The following is a 19,296-nucleotide window of genomic DNA, read 5'->3' on the forward strand; positions in this document are numbered from 1 at the left end:
ACTGGAATTGTAATCTAAAGACAAATTTAGGGCGCAGGCACTTTTTTTTTTTCCTTGGGTCGTTTATATCCTAATCAAGCTTTTTGCCAAAACCGCCAACCGCACGTAGCCATTTGCATATATTTGAAAGCCATTACGGGAGCTGCTGCTGCTGCTGCGTTTAGCGGGGAAAAATGCGCTGCGCGTCGCTTCGCCGCAGCGAAAATACCGCGCAAGGAGGCGGGGGGGAGGGGGATGGAGGGGGTCGTGCGGTGGGGGAATGCGTGATTTGGGGGAAAGGGGTGAGGGGGGATGGGCACAGGCGCTCCCCTTTTCCCCCACCCGCGCGCGGGGCGCGCAACGCGCGCGGGTGTGGAGGGGGGGCAAGGGGGGCGGGCGCGGGCACCGCGCGCGCTGCCGGCTATGACGTCAGGGGGCCGAGTGACCAATGAGGAAGGCGCTGCCCTCCGGAGACGAACCATTCGACTCGTGCGCGTCCCTGCCCTTCAAGTCGGAGCGCCGGAGCCCCAACTTTCCCGGCTCCCACCTTAAACTGCCCCCACCCTCCACGTCGCCCCCCAGGAAAGAAAAAAAAAAAAAAAAAAAAAGAAAAAAAACAACACCCACCCCACGCGCCGGGGGGATGAAGGAAAAGAGCGGCGCAAAAAAGCGGCGGGAGTAGCCCGCCCTCCCCCTTCACACACCCCGCACACCGCCCTCCCCTTCCTCCCCTCCCTCAGTGAACGAGGCCCCTCGCACAACGGCTCCTTGGAGAGGAGGGGGGGAAGGAAAAAAAAAAGGCGGAAAAGAAAAAAAAAAAAAAAAAGAAAAGAAATTAAATTAAATCACCGCCGCCTCTCCAGCGGTGCCGCGGCGGGTAAGGGGAGCGGCGGTGGCTGGGCAGAGAGGAGGCAGAGCGCGGGGGGCGAGCCGGGGAGCACCGCGCTCTCCCTCCCAAACTTTGATGATGACCATGACTACGATGGCTGACGGGCTGGACGCGCAAGACTCCTCCAAATCCGCCTTCATGGAGTTCGGGCAACAGCAGCCGCCGCCGCCGCAGCCGCCGCCGCCGCCCCACTCCCAGCAGAGCTCGCCGGCAATGGCCGGAGCCCACTACCCGCTGCACTGCCTGCACTCCGCCGCCGGCTCGCACCCGCACCACCAGCATCACCACCACAGCTCGCCCTACTCCGGCAGCGCCGGCTCCTACAACCACCGCTCGCTGGCCGCCTACCCCTACGTGAGCCACTCGCAGCACAGCCCTTACCTCCAATCCTACCACAACAGCAGCTCGGCCAGCCAGACGCGGGCGGACGATGCAGGTGAGCCGGCACCGCTTCCCGAACCCGCTGCCAGCTTCTCCCCCCGCTCCCTCCATCCCCGGGCCTCTTCCCGGCCCCCCCCTGGGGCACCTGCATAACGACCCCCGCCGTGCCCCCCGCTCCCGCCGAGGCAGGCGCCAGCCCTGGGTGCGCGGGACGGCGGGGAGGAAAGGTGGGGGCTTGCCGGTTTCCGTGGCCCCTCCGCGGGCCTACTGCTGCGGTACCGGCAGCGGGACCGCCGCGCTCCCTCCGCGCCAGAGGCGGCTGCTGGCGGAACCGCGGCGCTGCGCACCGGCGCCTTCCCCGCTCACCCCGCGGCCGGCGGCAAGGGGCTGCACTCGGTGCTCCTTTGTTACGGCGGGACCGGCTTTAGGCAAAATTCCTGCTAACACCTGAGGAGTGAAAGTTTCCAGGCGAGCGGGTCGCATTCCGCTCGGGGGCCGTCTGATTTATGTATTTCTTTTTTTTTTTGCAGGAAGACGTACATACCCATCCAGAGGGGCAGGGAAGGGGTGCGGAGGGGGGGGAAAGCATTGTTAAAAGTCTCGGACTGGTGATTCACTGACCACCAAACTGGCGACGCGAAGTCAGTTAGCCGAGTAAAACCTGGATGGCCCTGGAACGAGGCATACCTTCGCAAAGCCAGCGCTGCATTTTAAATTTTAAAAAATGTTTTCATATTTTTTTCTTCCCGGGAAGAAGGAGAGCGTGCCCACTATGCCCGGACAGCTGTTTTTTCTCCCGGTAGCTCCCAAGCGGCAGCCCGTGCCGCGCGTGCCTGTAACGAGACGCAGCCCGTGCCTGCGCCGTGGGGTTAAACAGGCGTCGGGACAGGCTTTGGCGTTTTTAGGAGCCGTGGCAGCCAAAATACCCACGTTTAATAGCTAAGGAGGGTGATGTTTCAGCTGTGTTGTTTTGCTTGCAGATCAGCAAAAAACCACAGTGATTGAAAACGGTGAAATCAGATTTAATGGAAAAGGGAAAAAGATTCGGAAGCCTCGAACCATTTACTCTAGTCTACAACTCCAGGCTTTAAATCATCGCTTTCAGCAGACACAGTACCTGGCACTTCCAGAGAGAGCTGAACTGGCAGCTTCATTAGGACTTACCCAGACACAGGTAATTACTGGGAATTCCAAATCACTGAAATCCTGCTCGAGCAACAAAGGCCAGGCAAAGTATGATGCTCCCTAAATATTTTGGCCTCTGTCGCGAACGGTAGGAAAGGTAACGCACACGGTTCCCATCTGTCTACGCTAGGACTTACCTAACGCGCGGCAGAGATCGGGCTGCCGCAGAAAGAGCTGAAAGCGCCCTTCCCTAAGCCGTCTGCGAGCAAGCGCTCCCTTTTGATGCCACACATAACGTTTTAAATTTGCCTATATTTTCGGATAATTCCAGCACCGAGATGCAATTGCCCAGCTGTGAAAAGGAGAACAAAACAAAGGCAAGGAATCGCTGGGCCTGAGGTAGTGCTAAAAGCAAAGCTGCCTCGTTGCAACGCACATAGGTAGAGGGGAAACAGGAACGCGTTAGGAAATACCTGTTAAATCAATAGTTAATTCACCCTGGATGACTAACGCAAATGCAGTGGTTAGCCTTGGGCAAAATGTACGGAAGGTGATAATAGATCTGAAGATCAAAGACAGCCGTGTACAAAATTATGGCAGGTTAAGCCATCGTTAAGTGTGGTTGGAGTAGCTGTGCCATTCTGCTAATTTAAGCTTGAAAGACATATGAGGCATTACAGGCTTATCAGGCTGGGGTTTGTGGAGGAGTGCATGGATAGATGGGATCAATCCGGGCAAAATGTTATTGAATCTATAAGCCTAGCAAATAACTTCAGGATTTTATCAATGTCATTGGTAAGAGTCTCTTCCAGACAGCGATTTTTAAATACTCAGCAAACATTAATGATGGGAATGGGCCTGATGGTTTTTCAAATGGGATTTTAGTATCCTCAGCATGCACACTCTGTCTCACTGTTGTCTCGCTTTCTTGCTCGCATACATAGATTTTTTTTAGGGGCCCGATCCTGATCTTGCAGCTAGAGAAGAGCCCCTGCTTATCCATTAACATTACGATTGCAAAGTTAGAGAGGTCAAACACGCATGGGGGAATTTGTTTTCTATTTTTGATTAATTTAAAAAGATACATTCTGTATACATGTCTTACCTATATATAATTGCTATAATAATTCTGATCTGCCAGTGGGCCTGATCCTTGCACACCTTATTGAGTGCAGGCTCCCTCTTCGGGAGTTCTGCTGGGTTAGTAGCAGGATGAGATCCAAAGCAATGCTGATATACTAATACTCACAGAGAAAATAAAAATATTCTTTCTTTAATAATCCATTTTAATATAAAGCTGCAATCCTGTTTCCATTATGCCTCCTCCCCTGCCACATCAACATGGACTGCTTGACCTGATCGTGAGGATTTCAGAAGCACAATTTCTTTGTAAGATGCCATTTGTCTATTGGTTCTTGTGGCCTGGCACAAAATCATATGATTGCCCATGTTCGACAACAGTTTGCCCGAACGATCAAATGACCTCCAAAATTCTGAATGAGGCGCTAAAACGGGAGACCTCAGAGCATGTGGTCTGCTCAGGGAAACAACAATCTGGCCTGCTCAGGGAAGACAGCGTCCCAGGTTAAAACCTGCATCCCCCTCGCTTTCCAGCTCTGCTCTGCCTCCCCTGTTCTCTCCAGCTGCAACCAAAGCCCAAGAGCAGCCGTAGCTACCCCTCCTTCCCCTCTCCCCATCTCCAGCTCCACACCCGACTGGCGTGTGCCCTCAAGACTTTCTCCAGATTAGACCTCCGGCCCCCGGGGTCTTCCCTGCTGTGCCCTGGGCGCTGACGGCAGCCTAATATCTAATGCGTTTCGGTTTTCAGGTGAAGATCTGGTTTCAGAACAAGCGCTCCAAATTCAAGAAGCTGCTGAAGCAGGGCAGTAACCCCCACGAGAGCGACCCTCTGCCCGGCTCTGCTGCCCTCTCCCCTCGCTCTCCAGCTCTGCCTCCAGTCTGGGACGTTTCAGCCTCTGCCAAGGGAGTCAATATGCCTCCAAACAGCTACATGCCTGGCTATTCTCACTGGTATTCTTCTCCACATCAAGACACAATGCAGAGACCACAAATGATGTGAATTGTCCAAGAGAAATAATCTCCCAAGAACGCCTCGTCTCGACATGGCAAGAAGTTCCCCTGCTTTGCCAAGCCGTGCCAGCTAACAGGCTCTGTGTGAACTTGTAGATGCGGCAAAGAGACAGAGTGGCTTTATTTTTTTTTTTTTTTAAGTAACCTCAGCGATTGATCTTGAACAGAAAGACACAATTTTCATTCTGGCGCACAGAAGACACTTCTCTTTAGGATATTTTCCTTTGGACTCCAAGGCACCAGCCTCTTTCTCTGTGGAGTATACGTCAAAACAAACTTTTTACAGACTTTGCCCACAAGAACCTGAATCTACCATGGCAGCCGTTTTTACTTGTTTAATGAGCTAAAGACATTACATGATGAAAGAGAGACTAGTCAAAGCTCCTTCATTTTTATTCACCAAATCCAAACTGGGGAAAGGATTAAAAGACAGAAGAAGTGATTTTTAAAAAATTAAGACTGGGGGGAAAAAGGAGAACTGGTTGAAAAAATGCAAATATACTGTAAGATTGGAACATTACCACGAAGCAAAATCTGCATGCTTTCTCAAAATGTAATGGGCTGCGGCTCAGAAGAAACCACCGTCTCTCACTCGAAGAGCCCCCTCATCCGCACAGACCCGGACCCGCGCACAGCCGGACAGTGTCCCGGAGACGAGCAGTAAAGACAGAGCGAGGGATTCGCGGCCAGACCCGCCGCCGCGGGCTGAGGAAGGAAGGTTCAGCGCTGCCCGGCAGCAGCCTCAACCACTGAGCGAGAGGGACCTTTCCCCGAGCAACCTTTCTGTATATATTGTTGAATTTTAGTTGTACATATACTTTGTATGTTTTTGTCTTCTTTCATATATAGAGTAAAAGCCACAAAACGCCCGCCTGGCTCCTATTTCTCTTCACGTTAGCGGATCCCCACCTGCCCCGACTTGCCCCCCAGATCAGTCCGGGCAGAGGGATCCTTGTGCCCAGCTTGCCTGAGTGCACAGACACCCCTACCAAAGCATATATCTGCAAGCAAGGAAAGAAAAGATGAAGTGGGGTGGGGTAGCTGGTGGTTTAGTTGGTTTTAAGGCTACGACTTAAAGGCAGGAGGTACCGAGTCCACAAAGATACGCCTAGACGAAGTTGCTAATCACCCGGCCATTTCTGCTGCGATTTTACTGCTCCGCTGCTTAGCTGAGCTTTCTTGCCGAGGCAAAGCTCAGAGCCCTGTCTTTCTTCCCAAAGGTTGGAGACTCCAAATTATTAAGAAAGGAGGCGCCCTCCTTTGTTTCAAAGAACAGACAATGCAAGCTGAGGAATGTTTTGCAAAGCCCTGAGAGGTGCCCAGGCACACAACACGCTGTCCAGCCAGCTTCAGCCGCACCGGCTTGTGGAAAGCACAGCAACAACTGACAATGAAAAGCCTTTTCCTCATCCAAGCTGGGTGCCCCATACTGCGAGAATTAATGGCTAGAGACCTGGGCATCCTTCAAATTATGAACCTTGAAACCACTGAGCCATTTATCAGAAGTCAATAGAGATCCTCAGAGTGCTCCATATAATGACAGCTACATACAGTCGTGCAAAAGGACAGTCACTATAATTAGACACAAAGCAAAGACTACTTACCAATATACCAGTTTTTTGGGGGGTGTTTTTTGGTTTGGTTTTTTTTTTTTTTAGCAACTTCCACGCTCAGTCAGTCTTCAGAGTGCTTTAAAACCGATCAGTCTTGTCATTTTCTACCATTCGTATTGTTACATTAGGAAAAATGTTTTCTTTTCTTTTTTTCCCCTTCCCACTGTGAAACTTTGGGTTCAGAGCTCCCCAGGATCAATTCTGAACAAAGCCTCCAGCTGCAGTGCCATCCAATTTGAAGCAGACATTGGGGACAATTTAAGGTTTTTATCCACAAGAAGGTTTTTTTCCATTCTCTTAAATGCAGCCATAATTAGAGTAATTTTTCATGTAGCCCGCTGATTACAGCGTTTTTACCGTCAAAGATAATTACCTGTAATTTTCTTCCACTTTTAATACTAAAAAGCCATCTTTATTTAGATTCAGGAACAGGAAAGGCGAAACAAAAGAGGAAAATTATTCTGTTATTCATACACAAATTGCAGAGACGTAGGGCCTAAAATTGAAAATTAACCAAAATTATAATGCTGAAAAGAATGGAAGAGGCTTCAGAAGTACAGCTGGTAGTGGGGCTCACTGAATTATTCAAATGACACTGGAGAGAAAGCTACCATACATTTAAACCAACAGCATTGTGTGCATCTTTCAGAAAACCCCGCTTTACATCTCCCCCCCACCCCACGCCCCCACGCCGGCCCCTGTGCGGGCTCCCCCTCGCCTCGCAGAAGGGCGGCGGATGCCGGGTGAGCGAGTCCCGCAGCCCGGGGAGCCCGGCCCGGCGGGTCCCGGCCCCCACGGCCCCCGCAGGCGCTTTAACCCTTTCGCTGCATGTGCCCAGCGGGGTCGGCGGCGGGCGGTCCGCCCCCGCGGTGGTGGGCCCGGGCGGCGGGGCAGCGGGGGGCTCGCTGCCTCTCGTGGGCTTGCGGGGGGCTCGTCCTCCCCTGCACGCCGCGCGTGGGTGCCGGCGCGGAAAGCCTCTGGCTGCATCGTGCCCTCCTCCCCCGCGAGTGATTCCTCAAATAGGCTCAGAAAAAGCCCAGACAACAAGCAAGCAAGAGAGCAAATAAACGATAACAATAATAATAAAATCCCCATTAGCTTAGTGGCGTGGGAGAAGGTGGGAAAGGTAGGCCTTCCCGGGAGCGGGGTTGGAGTGAATGGCAGCAGCGGCTCCCACTCGCGCGGCAACCGCCCCGGGAGACTCTCGTGAAACAGCGTCATCTATGGATGGAGCAGCGGCAGCTCCCCACGCCAGCACCAAACCTGCCGCCGCCGGGCTGCCAGCGCCGGCTCCGCCACCGCCCGCCCGCCGCCGGGCTCCACCGCCCTGGGGCCGCGGAGAGCTGCGCAAAGGCGCGCTGCCGCCGCCCCGCTGCGGGCACGGGCGGACGGGGCTGGCCCGGGCTTCGCACGGTTTCTCCGCCGACCGCCGAGTCCCGCGCCGCCCCTCCGGCAGCCCGCCACGTCGGGGCTCCCGCCGCATCCCCCGCCGCCCCCGGCAGCATCGGGGAAAAGGGGGCGCTTATCTGTCGGGGTCCGGCTGGGGAGGTAAACCACCTGCGCGAGAATGACCGCGAATGTGGGGGAGCAAATACGGAGCGTGCCTCGACGGGCAAGGCGCGGAGCAGCCACAAACCAACCCCAAAGCCAAGCGAGCCCCAAAACTTACCCCTCTGAAAATCTGCTAAGCAAGGATCGGGGTCTAGAAATCTGTACTGAACAGAAGCAGTGGAGAATATTTTTCTGAGTCTCAGGGCAGAAGCTCTTTCTCTATATTCTTGGTTGAGTGAGCACATCCAGGTGTGAAATTGTTTGCACACCCCAGCACCTCTTATATTGCCAGCAAAATTAGCTGTTATTACTGTCACTGTTTAGTGATGGTTAGCTTGATAAAAAAAACCTGCTGTAATCAAGACCTGGCGCATCTTTGCAAATTACAGATAATTGTAAACGTCCAGATTATGATAATAGCATCCTAATCCAGCCTGCAATATAATTATTACAGAGTGTTACATCTGAAACTGTCCAGTAGGGCTAATTCAGCCATTATTTAGACCCTATTTTTGCACTGCAAATGGGTTGCTGAGTTGAAAATGTACGATTGTAATTTCACGGGGCACTCAATGAGTAATGGTATAGGGAGGGAAAAATACAAAAGTGAAATGTGAACAGTAGCGATCAAATCAAACTCTGAAGGACAAAAGACTGTTTGATTCATAGGGAATGAGAAGAGCGGGAATTAAGAAAATAGCAAATCAGTGGTCTGCAGCGTTACGTGTTCAAATCTCAACGACTGCGAGCCTGATGTGCAGTCAGGGACTGCTGGTTCGGCTCCCGCCTTGCATCAGTCCGCCTGTCGGCTCGGCTCTTCCCGGCAGCCTCTCCCCGGCACCCGAAGCATCCTCGAGCTCCCCACCCATCCCCAAAAGAGGGCTCGCCATTGTCTTGTGCCTCCTCTCAGGTGACAGAACGTCACTTTCGAGCAAGAAGCCTCGGGAGCTTCGGAACCGGGCGGAGGAGAGCTCGGGGTGCGGGATGCCAGCGCCGGGCACTCTCCGCGTCGGGCTGTGGAGCCGCCGGCCTTTGCGCTCCCGCGCACCCGCTCAAGGTGCATCCTCAGGGGTCCTTAGGGAAATTATCACAGAACCGACTCAATTGTAATTAATTAATCAAAAGAACCTGGCTACCTGCAGCTAGCGAGGTTAACTCACTAGGCTAGTTGGCTTTCGACTCCTGATTAACTTTTATTAACCCTGGACACAAACCCGCTTCATTTTTTAATGACCTAAATCATCAAAGCGCGGTTACCGCCGAACCAGTTGGTCTCCGGTTGGTCTCTGCAGGGTCCAGATGAGAAGAGGGAGTCCGGGACCGGCCCCATGGGCAGGAGAGCTGCTGCTCCGGCCCTTGCTGGCCTCTCCCGACCTCAGCCGCCCCTGACAGCCCGCAGTCTTACTCTGCGCCCTTTTCTCCATGAGGATTAGTAAAAGCCAGGAGAATAAAAGAAAGGTCAGTGGATAGCGCAAGGCGAAAACCCTATAAAACGCATTATACGGTGTGTATGGATGAGACTGTAAATATCTCCTGGAATGGAGGGCCAGCTCCGCAACCAGGCAGATGATGCCGCTGCAGAGCACGAAGCCGGGTCAGCATCCGGCCCGGAGAGGCTGGCTGAGGCATCCTGCAAAACCCAAGCTGAGGTTTAGACAGCCTCTCCGGGAGTGCCGAGGGGCAGGCGGCAGCAGGAGAGGAGCGAGAAGTCACCCCCAAGCTCTTTTTCGCCAAATGCCCAATCCGTCGCAGGTTCTGGCCGAGGCCGGCACTCTGGGCCTTCACCTGAAGGTGATTAAGGAGGTGAAGGAGCCGTGAGTTTTACCCGCGGCTTGGAAGGTCGTGTCAGTGGAAGGTGCTCTCACAGACAGTCGGGGCGTGGGTGCGTGGCGGAATTTATCGGGTCTGTATTGCAGGCAGATAAACTATTGTTTATCATCCTCCCTGAATCGCGTATAAATAGACACACCACCGAACAAAGAGAACTATTTAACTGATGCAACACAGATTCTCCCTAAAAAGAGAGAAAGAGAGGCTTAATGTAAACTTCGCGTTTCCTATTTTCACGGCTCTTATCTGACCTATAAAACAGGTTATTGAGTTACTGCAAGCAATCGCTTAAATGGCTGAAAGCAAGAAGAGGGGGTTCCTACACCCCCCCCCCGCCCCGATTTTCCTGAAGCAATAGATCTCCTTTCCTTAATCCACAACCGAAACACCTAAAATCTGTCAGTCGCAAAATTGCGTGGCAGAAATCTTTAATTGATGCCACATGTGGGATGCACTCTGGGGACAGCGCTGCCGGCGGTGGAGCGGGCAGAGCGCGGAGGCCCGCACAGGCAGCGCGGCCGCGGGGGAGAGAATGCACGGGGGAGACCGAGGGGACTAAGAGGGCGACAGGAACGCCTGACAAACAGGCTGCCCTGCCGCGGTGACAGGTTGGAGGGGGTGTCTTTTCTTTCCCCGGGAAGGAGCGGGAGGGAAACCGAGGCTCTCGGCGACGAGACAGCACTTCCCGGCTGAAGGCTCTGTCCGCGGGCGGTGCGGGCAGATGCCCGGGCAGGAGCTGGGGGTTCGGGGAAAGCGGGAAAGTGCTCCTCCCGCGACCGCAGGTGGGGACGGCAGGCGCTGTGCGTGTCTGGGTGTGGGTGATGTAGGTGTGCGTCCCAGCCGGGGGCTAGCGCAGCCAGAGGTGGATATGCTGTGGGTGTGAGAGCCCCATGGGGGGCAAGCAGTGTCAGGAGCTCTAGATCTGAGGAAGCGGGGGCTGTAGGCTGTTCTGTGCGTGTGTGTCTGTGTGACTGCGCGCCTGTGTGTGTGTGTGTGTGTATGTGTGTGCGCGTCAGGCCCTGTGGCTCAGCCCTGGAGCCGCTCGGCACCCACAGGAATGTGGCTCCTCTCGGCTCCCCGAACTGCCCCGGCTCCACATGGAAGTGGCCGCCAGGAAAACAGAAGGGAGGGGAAGAGGGGGAGGGGCGGGGAAAGCCCCGAGCCAGAAATCCGCCGAGCCCAAACCCAGCATCAGACAAAGGACAGTTCATGCCATCCCTTTGCCGGGGAAGCAAGGGGGGAGGCCTGGCCAAGCTAGGCTCCCTCCGGCCGCCGCGGAGCCCAGGGGGTGTACCCAGGCGGGAAGAGGCGCCGGGGTGTGCCTGCCTGTGTGTGCGGGGACAGAGGCGACAGGAGCATTCCCCTCGGCCCGGGGCTCTCCCGGACAGGCGGGCGGCCGTAGACTCTGAGTGCTCATCGAGGTCGGGGACACGCGACGGGGAGCCCCGGCGAGGGCATTTCTTATCCTCTCTAGGGGAGAGATGCCAGGCTTCCCCCGACCTGCCCAACACCAACCCGCTCTGGGAGGAGGAGAAATTAGGCAGGGAGGGGGACCGGCATGGAAAGCAAGCCGAGCTGACTCGGCGGGCTTGGAGAGGCGAGCGATGCCTAGCCCAGCAGCAGTGGTGTGAATTCCCATTTCTGCCCGGTATGCTGCTTGCCGGCATTCCGCCTTCCCAGAGCTGTTTCTGCGCTGTCCGTCCGGGCCGTCCCGGCCCCGGCAGGTTACCGTAACCCAACAGCCCCGCGGCAGCTCCTCAAAGAAAGGGGTGGGTGGACCCACCTGGGAAATTTACTTCCACCTCTTGTGTCCAAACCTTTCTGCAAAGGGAAGTGACCTCCGGGAGGGGAGAATTTCTTACTGCAGGTTGAATGCTTGTCTAGAGGGAAATGAGGAAAAGAGCAGAAGAAAATGAAAGGGTCAAGTTTTTTAAATTTTTTTTGCATAGGATGGAAGTGAGCAGAAGAGATGAAGCCGAGCTTCTCGTCAGCCCCAGAGTCGCGGGAAGTCCCTGAAACCTTGCGAGTTGAATGAGGAGACGGTCACCCGAACGGCGGAAGAGATGGGGAACGGCGGGGCACCGCGGCAGGGCGGCCGCTCTCCGGCAGCAGGCAGGGGTGGGCAGCCGGTGGCGGCCCCCGCCGCCCTGCCTCCGGCACCCCGCACCCTCCCCGGCGTGCAGGGAGCACAACTGAACAAACTGGTCTATTGTACTGCAAGACATTTACCAACCCCCAAACCTGCTACAAAACAGCAAACGCGGGCTTCTTTCTTAGGGGAGAAAACTGCGCAAACCACACACACTCACGCACACGCACAAAACATGGCAGGCAGGAGAGGAAGGAGAAAAAATGAGGGGGAGGGCAGCGGGGAGGAAGACTGGAGATAGGTAAGTGCGCCCCAGGGCGGGAGCGTGCCTTTTCAGGCCTCGCCTTCCCCCCTTCCAGCATTCTCCCCGCCAGCCTCAGCTGCCAGAGGGGCATCTTTCATCTCGGGGATCCTTCTAGCGACGCCTTTGGCACGTTCACTGCTGTAGCCGTACCCCACACGGCCGTGAATTACCACTGCCCCCTAGGATGGGGGTCTCCGTGGGAACGTGCGCCGCCGCGGGGGCCCCGCTCTCTACTGGAAGAGAGCCCACGCTTCGTACGAGTGGTCCGCGCCAGTGGGCAGCACTCCGGCCACCTCGCCCAAGCCGTGCCTCCAGCAATGGGCAGCGTTAGCGACTGCTCTGACGCAAGGATTTTTCCCTATATCATGTAGAAACAAAAAAAAAAAACAATAAAAGTACCTCTGAAACGTTCCTCCTTCAGTCGAAGCTGCCGCAAGCTTTTAGCAGGAGCGAGGGGAGCGGGGCCCTCATTTTATTCTTTTCTCATATTTAGTGGCTCCCTTTGACGGAAACGTAATTTGTATAATTAGCCGAGCGCACACGGGCGACTGATGGGCTGTGGAGTGTGCAGCTCTCGACGCTAATTGCTCTCAGGAAAGGATTCAGGGCTGCTTAAGGCGAGAGATTCGCTTTCTCAGGATGGGCAGCTTTCCCTTCAGCTTAAAGCAGTGTGCAATAAGATGTACGCGGTCTTGCCAGAGCCCCTTTCCCAGCGGGGAGAGAGCACCGCCGCCCCTCGGCTCGCCCGTGGGTACCTGGAAGGGCTAGATCCTGCCAGCACGCTTGACCTGTGGTGGCACTGCACGGCACTGGAACAGAATGTGAACTCCCAGCTGCCATCCTCTTTCCTCACTTTCTTTCTGAAAGCAAATTAGTATTATATTTTTTCCTCTTATTAATAGAAGAAGGGGTAATTTGGAAACATTTCTCTTGGTCGAAATAATTTTATTTTATTCAGAATATACAGTTTAATTCCTCTATCTACAATTATTTACAGGGTTAAAATAACATTGAAAAAAGTCTCTGGAAAAGTTGAGGTCATAGATTTCAAGGCACCAATGATAGTGTCCACAGCTGAGCCAAAAAACGTCCGTATTGTATAAAAAAGGGTTTCCTTTGAAATGCAATAAGTTACATGCACAAGCTTTACACATTTTAATATTTTTTGTTTCTTTTCCCTTTTAAAAATTCCCCATATGCATTCCTTTCGTTATTATTCCTTAACAGTAAAACACAGGAGTCCAAGGAACAACAGAAAAAAAAAAAAAAAATAAGGGTCAGGCTCTAATAAATCGTCCCAGAGGCCAGCGCTAACGGGTGCTGTAGGGAGCCGTGGGGTTGGAGATGGGAGTTGATGGAGTTGGCAGCGGGGTACCAGGAAGTGGAGCTCTCCAGGTAGCTGGATGCAGGGGACGGGTTGGAGTTTGGAGGGTGAGCGTGTGCGTGGGCATGGTGGCTGAGGGAGCGGGACGAGCCCTGAGGTTCCCAAACCGCAGGTGACTGTGGAGAGTTGCAGGCCATGGGGTCGCTGGAGCTGGGGCTGTGCTCCGGAGGCATCTCCCCGTTTTTCATGATCTTCTTGATCTTGGATCTTTTATTCTGAAACCAGATTTTCACCTGGGAGCAGGGCGGCAGGAGAGGAGAAGGGAGGAAAGGGGGAGTGGGGAGGGAAAGCGACACCATTAATGCCCGCCTGGTAAGCCGGTGCTTCGCGGCTGCGGCGCCCCGCCGCCCTCCCGCCCTTCCGCGGGGACCGATCCAGCCCTTCCCGCCGAGCCGGGGTGAGCCCGGCTTCTGGACCCACCGGGCCGAGCCGAACAGAGCCGCTCGCCGTACCTGTGTTTGCGTGAGTCCCAGGGAGGCTGCCAGCTCGGCCCGCTCGGGCAGGGCGAGGTACTGGGTCTTCTGAAACCTCCTCTGCAACGCTGCCAGCTGAAAGCTGGAATAAATAGTCCGGGGTTTGCGCACTTTCTTTGGTTTTCCGTTCACCATCCGCACCTCGGGTTCCGCCACCTCCTTCTCTGCACGGGCGCAAGAGCGGGAGAGAGACGCAGACGTTAAGTTCGGGACAGGCTCCGCTCCGCGCCGCGCAGCCTGCGCCACCGGGGCGGCATCCCGCCCGCGGGCCGGGCCGGGCAGCGGCGCCGGCCCGACGGGCCCCTGCGGCTCCCCCTGCGGCTCCCCCAGGGGTTCCCGCAGCCGGGCGGCGGCCCCGCGCAGCCTCCGCCGGCTCCCCGCGGTGAGACGGGGGGGGGAACCTGCTCCCTCCACACCGGCCTCGGCCACCCCCGGCCCTCCTCCTCCGCCTCCCACGCCCGCCCCGGTCATCCTGCCGGGCGCACAGCGCTGCGCGGGCGGGAGCGCAGGGCATGCGCGGCCGCCGTGGGCGTTGGGAGGATAGTTGGGGCCCTGCTGGGAAGAGCTCTGTCCGGAGCGGAGTCGGACCCAAGGCATCGACCACTTCCTCCGCACACCCGCGCCATCCCTCTGCCGCCGCCGGCGTGTCCCCAAGTGCCGCCGCGACCGCACTCGTCCCAGCCAAGCCCCAGCCGCTTGGCTTTACCACGGGGTTGTTTATTTTTTTTTCCTCCCTGACCTTTTTTTTTTTTTTTTTTTTTTTTCCTCCTTTGCATTCTTTCTTTTATTTTTTTTTTTTCCTACAGCAAGTTACAAAGAAGTAAAGCACTAAAACTGCGACGCTTTCTGGTGGAAAACCCTCCCGGCTTCGCAGCCCCGCTACTGCTGGTCTCCCCCTCCCAGTCTCCTCCCCCGCCCCTCTAGCACAGGGGGAAGGAAACTTTCTTCAACACCGCGAACCTGAGTTTGAGACACGCAACAAGGCTCGGCTATTTTCTCTCTCTTCCTGCGGGGGGAAGGAGGAGGGAGGTAGCCGTGGGGGCCCGGGGCAGCTGACAGAAGCGCTAAAGCACTAGTCATACAAGTTGTAGTTTAGATCATGAGGGCTGGTCAAAAGAAGTAGACCAGTAAACCAGTTCTCCACTTTTTTTTCCTCTCCCAATTTTCTTTCCCCCCGCCCCTATTTATTTATTTATTTTTAGTTTCCCTTCTGGTTCAGGGAAAGCCGCATCCCCGTGCTCCGTGGGTCAGGGATCTGTCGGGGCGCGCTCCCCCAGCCTCCCCAAAGTCGGGGGAGCTTCCCGCACACCCCGGGCCCCCGGCCCTCACCTGGCTGGCTGGCGGAGCTCTGGACGCGGTTGTAAGCCCCGCTGTACTGATGGTAGGGGCTGGCGTAGCTGTAGTCTGCATAGGCTTTGGCAGGATAGTTCCCGGCAGATCCATTCATGCCGTGGTACTGGTACTGGTAGGGGTTGAGCGCTTTGCCGTAGGAAGCCGAGGTAGGCGAGCAGTAGCCGTGCGGGGCTCCCCCCGCCGGGCTGTAGTAGTCGGAATCCGTAGCGGAGGACTCCGGTAAAGTGGGAGATTCCTGGGACGGGTGGTGCATGGCTGCAGCCGTCTGGAAAGGAGCTTGGAAGTCGCCGGATCTGATGTTGGGGACCCTTCTGTCAAATACTCCTGTCATAGCTCGGAGCCGGCGGCGGGCTGGAGCTGGCGGCGGGGCTGCTCGGGTCTAAGCAGACATGTCTGGGGGAGGAGGCTGCGGCGCGGTGTCTGTCTCCGGCAGACTGCTGGCTGGGGCGCAGCATAGGCTTGGTTAAATCCTTAATTGCGCTCTTACGCACAGCAGGGTGGATCGGGTTCCATTGGCCAGAGCAATCGGGAGCAGCGACACCCTAACTCGTCCAACTAGTTTAGCACAACAAAGCTTTGGCTTAAAAAAAAAAAAAAAAAAGGAAAAAAAAAGGAAAAAAAGGAGGAAAAAAGTCCCATTCAACCTCTTTTTAAAGTGAATACCAACAGCAATCTCCGAGTCGGAGCGCCGCGATTGGGAGGTTTCCGGCTCCCCCCCATCCCTGTAGCCGGCGAGGGGGCTCGGGCAGCTCGTGTGCCCTGCAGCCCGGTGCCCCCGCACCTCCACCCGCAGCGCCCTGGGGGAGGGCTGCAGCCACGCCGCTCGGATTTGCCGTCCGGTCCCCCTTGGCTACGTTGATGGCTTGGGAACACCGCACCGGGCGCTCCTGGTTCCCAACTCGATTTCTGATCTGGTGACAATAACCATTAGCGTCTGACCGTGCTGTTTCCCTCCTTTCCCGGGGAAACGTCCGGGACCTTCGCGCTAAATACAGCAAACCCTATTACCCCCCAAGTACCTCGAATTTTAGTTACATCATTTCCTGCATTTCCAAGACCCTAGCACGGCCCGGAGCCAGCGGGAGACTGCCGGCATAATGCCCTACCGTGGGGGTGTGGGGGAGCTGCTAGTGGCACCATACGGCCTAGGGGCACTCACCCCGCGAATTTCGCGAAAGGCAACCTGCCCGTGGCACGATGCCCGTGGCTGGTGAGCCCCCGACTCTCTTGCCAGCTCTGGCGCCCCTCAAGGTTCGGCTGTGACCGCTCGGCCCCACGAACGTGCCCTCCTCAAGCCCCCTGGGCGATGCTCACTGTCTGGTCCGCCTCCGGCCCAGGGTCAGAAGCCCCTCACGAAGGGAGCTCAAATCACCCTCACGCGTGGGCAGGACCACTGTGAGGCCGTCGTGGGGCTTCTCCACTTGGAGGCTGTCGCAAGAGCCCGCTTTCCGGGTGACAGCCCCATAGGAGCGACTGGCGCTGTGCGGGGGTATCCTGCCCACAGCACTCCGGCCAGCAGCACCCTCCTTCACCTGCACCCGTTCTCTCGCACCCATCTTCGCACCAGGTCCCAGGCAACGCGCTTCATATCTGGGCCGGGGAGAGCCACGGGTTGGTGATGCCCATCCCTGCTGATTTTACAGCAGTGTTGCAAAGAAAAAAAAAGGGATCAAATTTTACTAGACACTAAGGAAAACAAATAAAAGACTGTTTTCAGTGACCTAGAGTTGTAGATTTTTCTGAAGTTGTTTACTCTCCAGATTTAGCCTGTTTGCTCACCGAAGATCTCCCAGCCAGCTGAGTTACACTTGTAACACAACCGTGCATGTTGTACTTGAACTTATTGTTTGCTTTGGAAATGTCCACAGCACATATAAAATCACATTAAACAAATCCCTAAGCATTTCATTACATGATTCACTTACTTAAATCCATTGGAAATATCTCTCCCCCCTCTATTTTTTCCTTTTTTTTTTTTTTTTTTTTTTTTTTTTTTTTTTTTTTTTGGTAAAGAGAGGAATCAGAGAGGGATATATGTTTATGACTGGGAAAGGGGAGAGTAAGTTTTAAAGGGGAGAGTAAGATATTAAAGCTCAAAGTTTGCATCCAGTTGGAAGGGTCGGTGGAGGTTTTAAGCAGACGAAGAGGGGGAGAGGGGGAGGAAAGCCCATTTGTGTCATAAATTCCAGGGCACTGCACTTCAACACGTTCGGGCAGGAAGGTGCCGTTTTAGGGGAGAGAACGGGAGAGGAGCTGGGCGCCGGTCTCGCACCCAGCCTCGGCAGCTCTGGAGCCGCGGCAGGTTCCAGCCAAGCTGTCCCGGCAGGCTGCTTGTACAGCTCACCGGGGAAATCTGGATCTCTGCAGCAGGGAAAGTTTCCTCTTGTTTTATTCAGTAGCAGGGCAGGGGACAAAAAAAAAAAAAAAAGCTTCGATATTAAGAGGAAAAAAAATAAAGGCAGAAGCCCAACAGATCCAATCGCAAACCCCCCAAACTATTTTTTTTTTTTTTTTTTTTTCTGAAGGCATCCGCCGCCGTTGCAGTCCGTGCGAGGATTACCGGGCTGAGGACACACAAATCCGCCTGTTTGCGGGTTTCCTGCCCCGCGTTCTTCCCAGCCCGAAACCGATTTTCTTGCCTTTCTGCTGTTTTCCCCCAGCGGTTTTTATTTAACACATCCGGTGGGAGCGGGCGGTTCGGAGGGAGCCGGAGTCTGTTTTCCATTTCACAATATGGTCATTGTTTACCGGCACATGCCCGCCGCGTCGCCAGAGCGGCTGCCCGGGGCCCCCGCGGCCCGTTCGGGCCCGAGCCCCGCTGACCCTCGGGGGAGGTGGGCGCTGTGTCCGTGTGTCCCGGCAGCTGCCGCCGCTGCCGGCGCGGGGGCGCCGCGGCCGCGGCGGAGGCGAGCGCTGTCCGTGCCCGTGGCAAGAGCGCCCCGGCGTGGCCGCGGGGCCGCAGCGCCGCCGCGCTACCTGCGCGCCTCCGCCCCTCCCGCCCCGCCGCCGCCGCCGCCCCCGCCGGGGCCAGACTGAGCGGCGGCGGCGGGCGCGGAGCCGGGCGGCCCCGCCAGCGCTGTCCCCTCAGGGCACGGGGACCGGGGCGCGGGAGCCGCCGGGCCGGCGGCCGCGGCAGGACAACGCGGCGATTGTTCCCGCCTGCGCCTGGGAGATGCCGCGGGGGCGGCGCTGGGGCCCCGACCGAGCCCCACGGCGGGCCGGGCGCTGTGTCCCGGCCGGTGCCCGCCGGCAGCCCCGCCCTGCCCCGGTCCTGGTCGGGAGTATCCCCACCGGCTGAGCCCTCCGCCCGGGTTCACAGAGGGCTCTCCGTCCCCTCTCGCTCTGCAGCGCTTTGTTTCCAGCCAATGAGAGAAATATTTCAGATGAGCCTCTCAGACTTTTGGATAAAATCTTGCAATTGTTCACAGAAAATCTTTCACTTTCTGGATAAAATATTCTCTCTTGGGCAGCGAGTTTTTGCTGGGAAACTTTATTTGCATGGAAATTGCTGGCAAAGAATGAAAGGAAATTTTTTCCCTTCCTTAAAAAAAAGCCCCAAACAGCCCTCCGCAGTGGAAACACAGATTAACTCTTGTTTTACAGCATCAGAAAATGGTGATTGCCATTCAACAACTTCAATAACTGAGGACTTTCCTCATCTTAGGCTTAGGACTTGTTTACCTAGGGGAGTGTTTTCAGAATGAAGAGGCCAAGGGACTGAAAGTCCTTGTATTCTCACCTAAGGAAAAAAAAAAATCTGCTGCAAAGTAGAAAGTCTCGTAATTTTCAGTATAGCCAAAAGCTATTGGGAATCCAGTGGAGAAGGCTTGTGAGCTGCCCAGAAGAATGTTCACAAGACAGTGAGAAAGGGAGAAATGCAGGAAGATTTTGGAAAGCAGCAATTGCAAGCAGGGAAGGAGAAATAAACCTGACAGGAAACTCAAGGAAGGCATCTAAGACTTTTGCTCACATTTCAGTAGCTTTCTGAAGAGCCTTTGGCTTTGGGTACAGCTGGTTCGAAGAGAGGGAAATGGGCATGTCTTCATGTAGGCATGACATGCTGTGCTTTGGGGAGCTGAAGTCACTCCTAAAGGAAAGGATGTTTGTGTTCCTGTGAAGGTCACCATTTGTCTTGATGGAACAATGCACATGTGAACTTGGGATCAAAGCTTGTGTGGTCCCTCAAACGCTGGTGCAGGCATTGTTTCAGTCCTCCATACAAAAGGGTCATCCA

General features: G+C 55.4%; 2 protein-coding genes across 2 annotated transcripts; one reads left to right on the plus strand and one right to left on the minus strand.

Annotated features, from left to right (window-relative positions):
* Window positions 1-529: 529 nt before the first annotated feature.
* DLX6 (distal-less homeobox 6) lies at window positions 530-5,334 on the plus strand. Its single transcript, XM_053966276.1, has 3 exons — window positions 530-1,304; window positions 2,230-2,423; window positions 4,203-5,334. The coding sequence occupies exons 1-3, from the start codon at window positions 944-946 to the stop codon at window positions 4,452-4,454; spliced, it is 807 nt and encodes a 268-aa protein (XP_053822251.1). The 5' UTR covers window positions 530-943; the 3' UTR covers window positions 4,455-5,334.
* A 7,442-nt stretch (window positions 5,335-12,776) lies between these two features.
* On the minus strand, window positions 12,777-15,478 carry DLX5 (distal-less homeobox 5). Its single transcript, XM_053949657.1, has 3 exons — window positions 15,039-15,478; window positions 13,689-13,873; window positions 12,777-13,469 (listed from the first exon to the last, which is right to left on the minus strand). Exons 1-3 carry the CDS (start codon window positions 15,391-15,393, stop codon window positions 13,137-13,139), a joined length of 873 nt encoding a protein of 290 aa, XP_053805632.1. The 5' UTR covers window positions 15,394-15,478; the 3' UTR covers window positions 12,777-13,136.
* Window positions 15,479-19,296: the final 3,818 nt, after the last annotated feature.

The sequence above is a fragment of the Vidua chalybeata genome, chromosome 1 (genome assembly GCF_026979565.1).
Source record: "Vidua chalybeata isolate OUT-0048 chromosome 1, bVidCha1 merged haplotype, whole genome shotgun sequence".
Classification (NCBI taxonomy): Eukaryota; Metazoa; Chordata; class Aves; order Passeriformes; family Viduidae; genus Vidua; species Vidua chalybeata.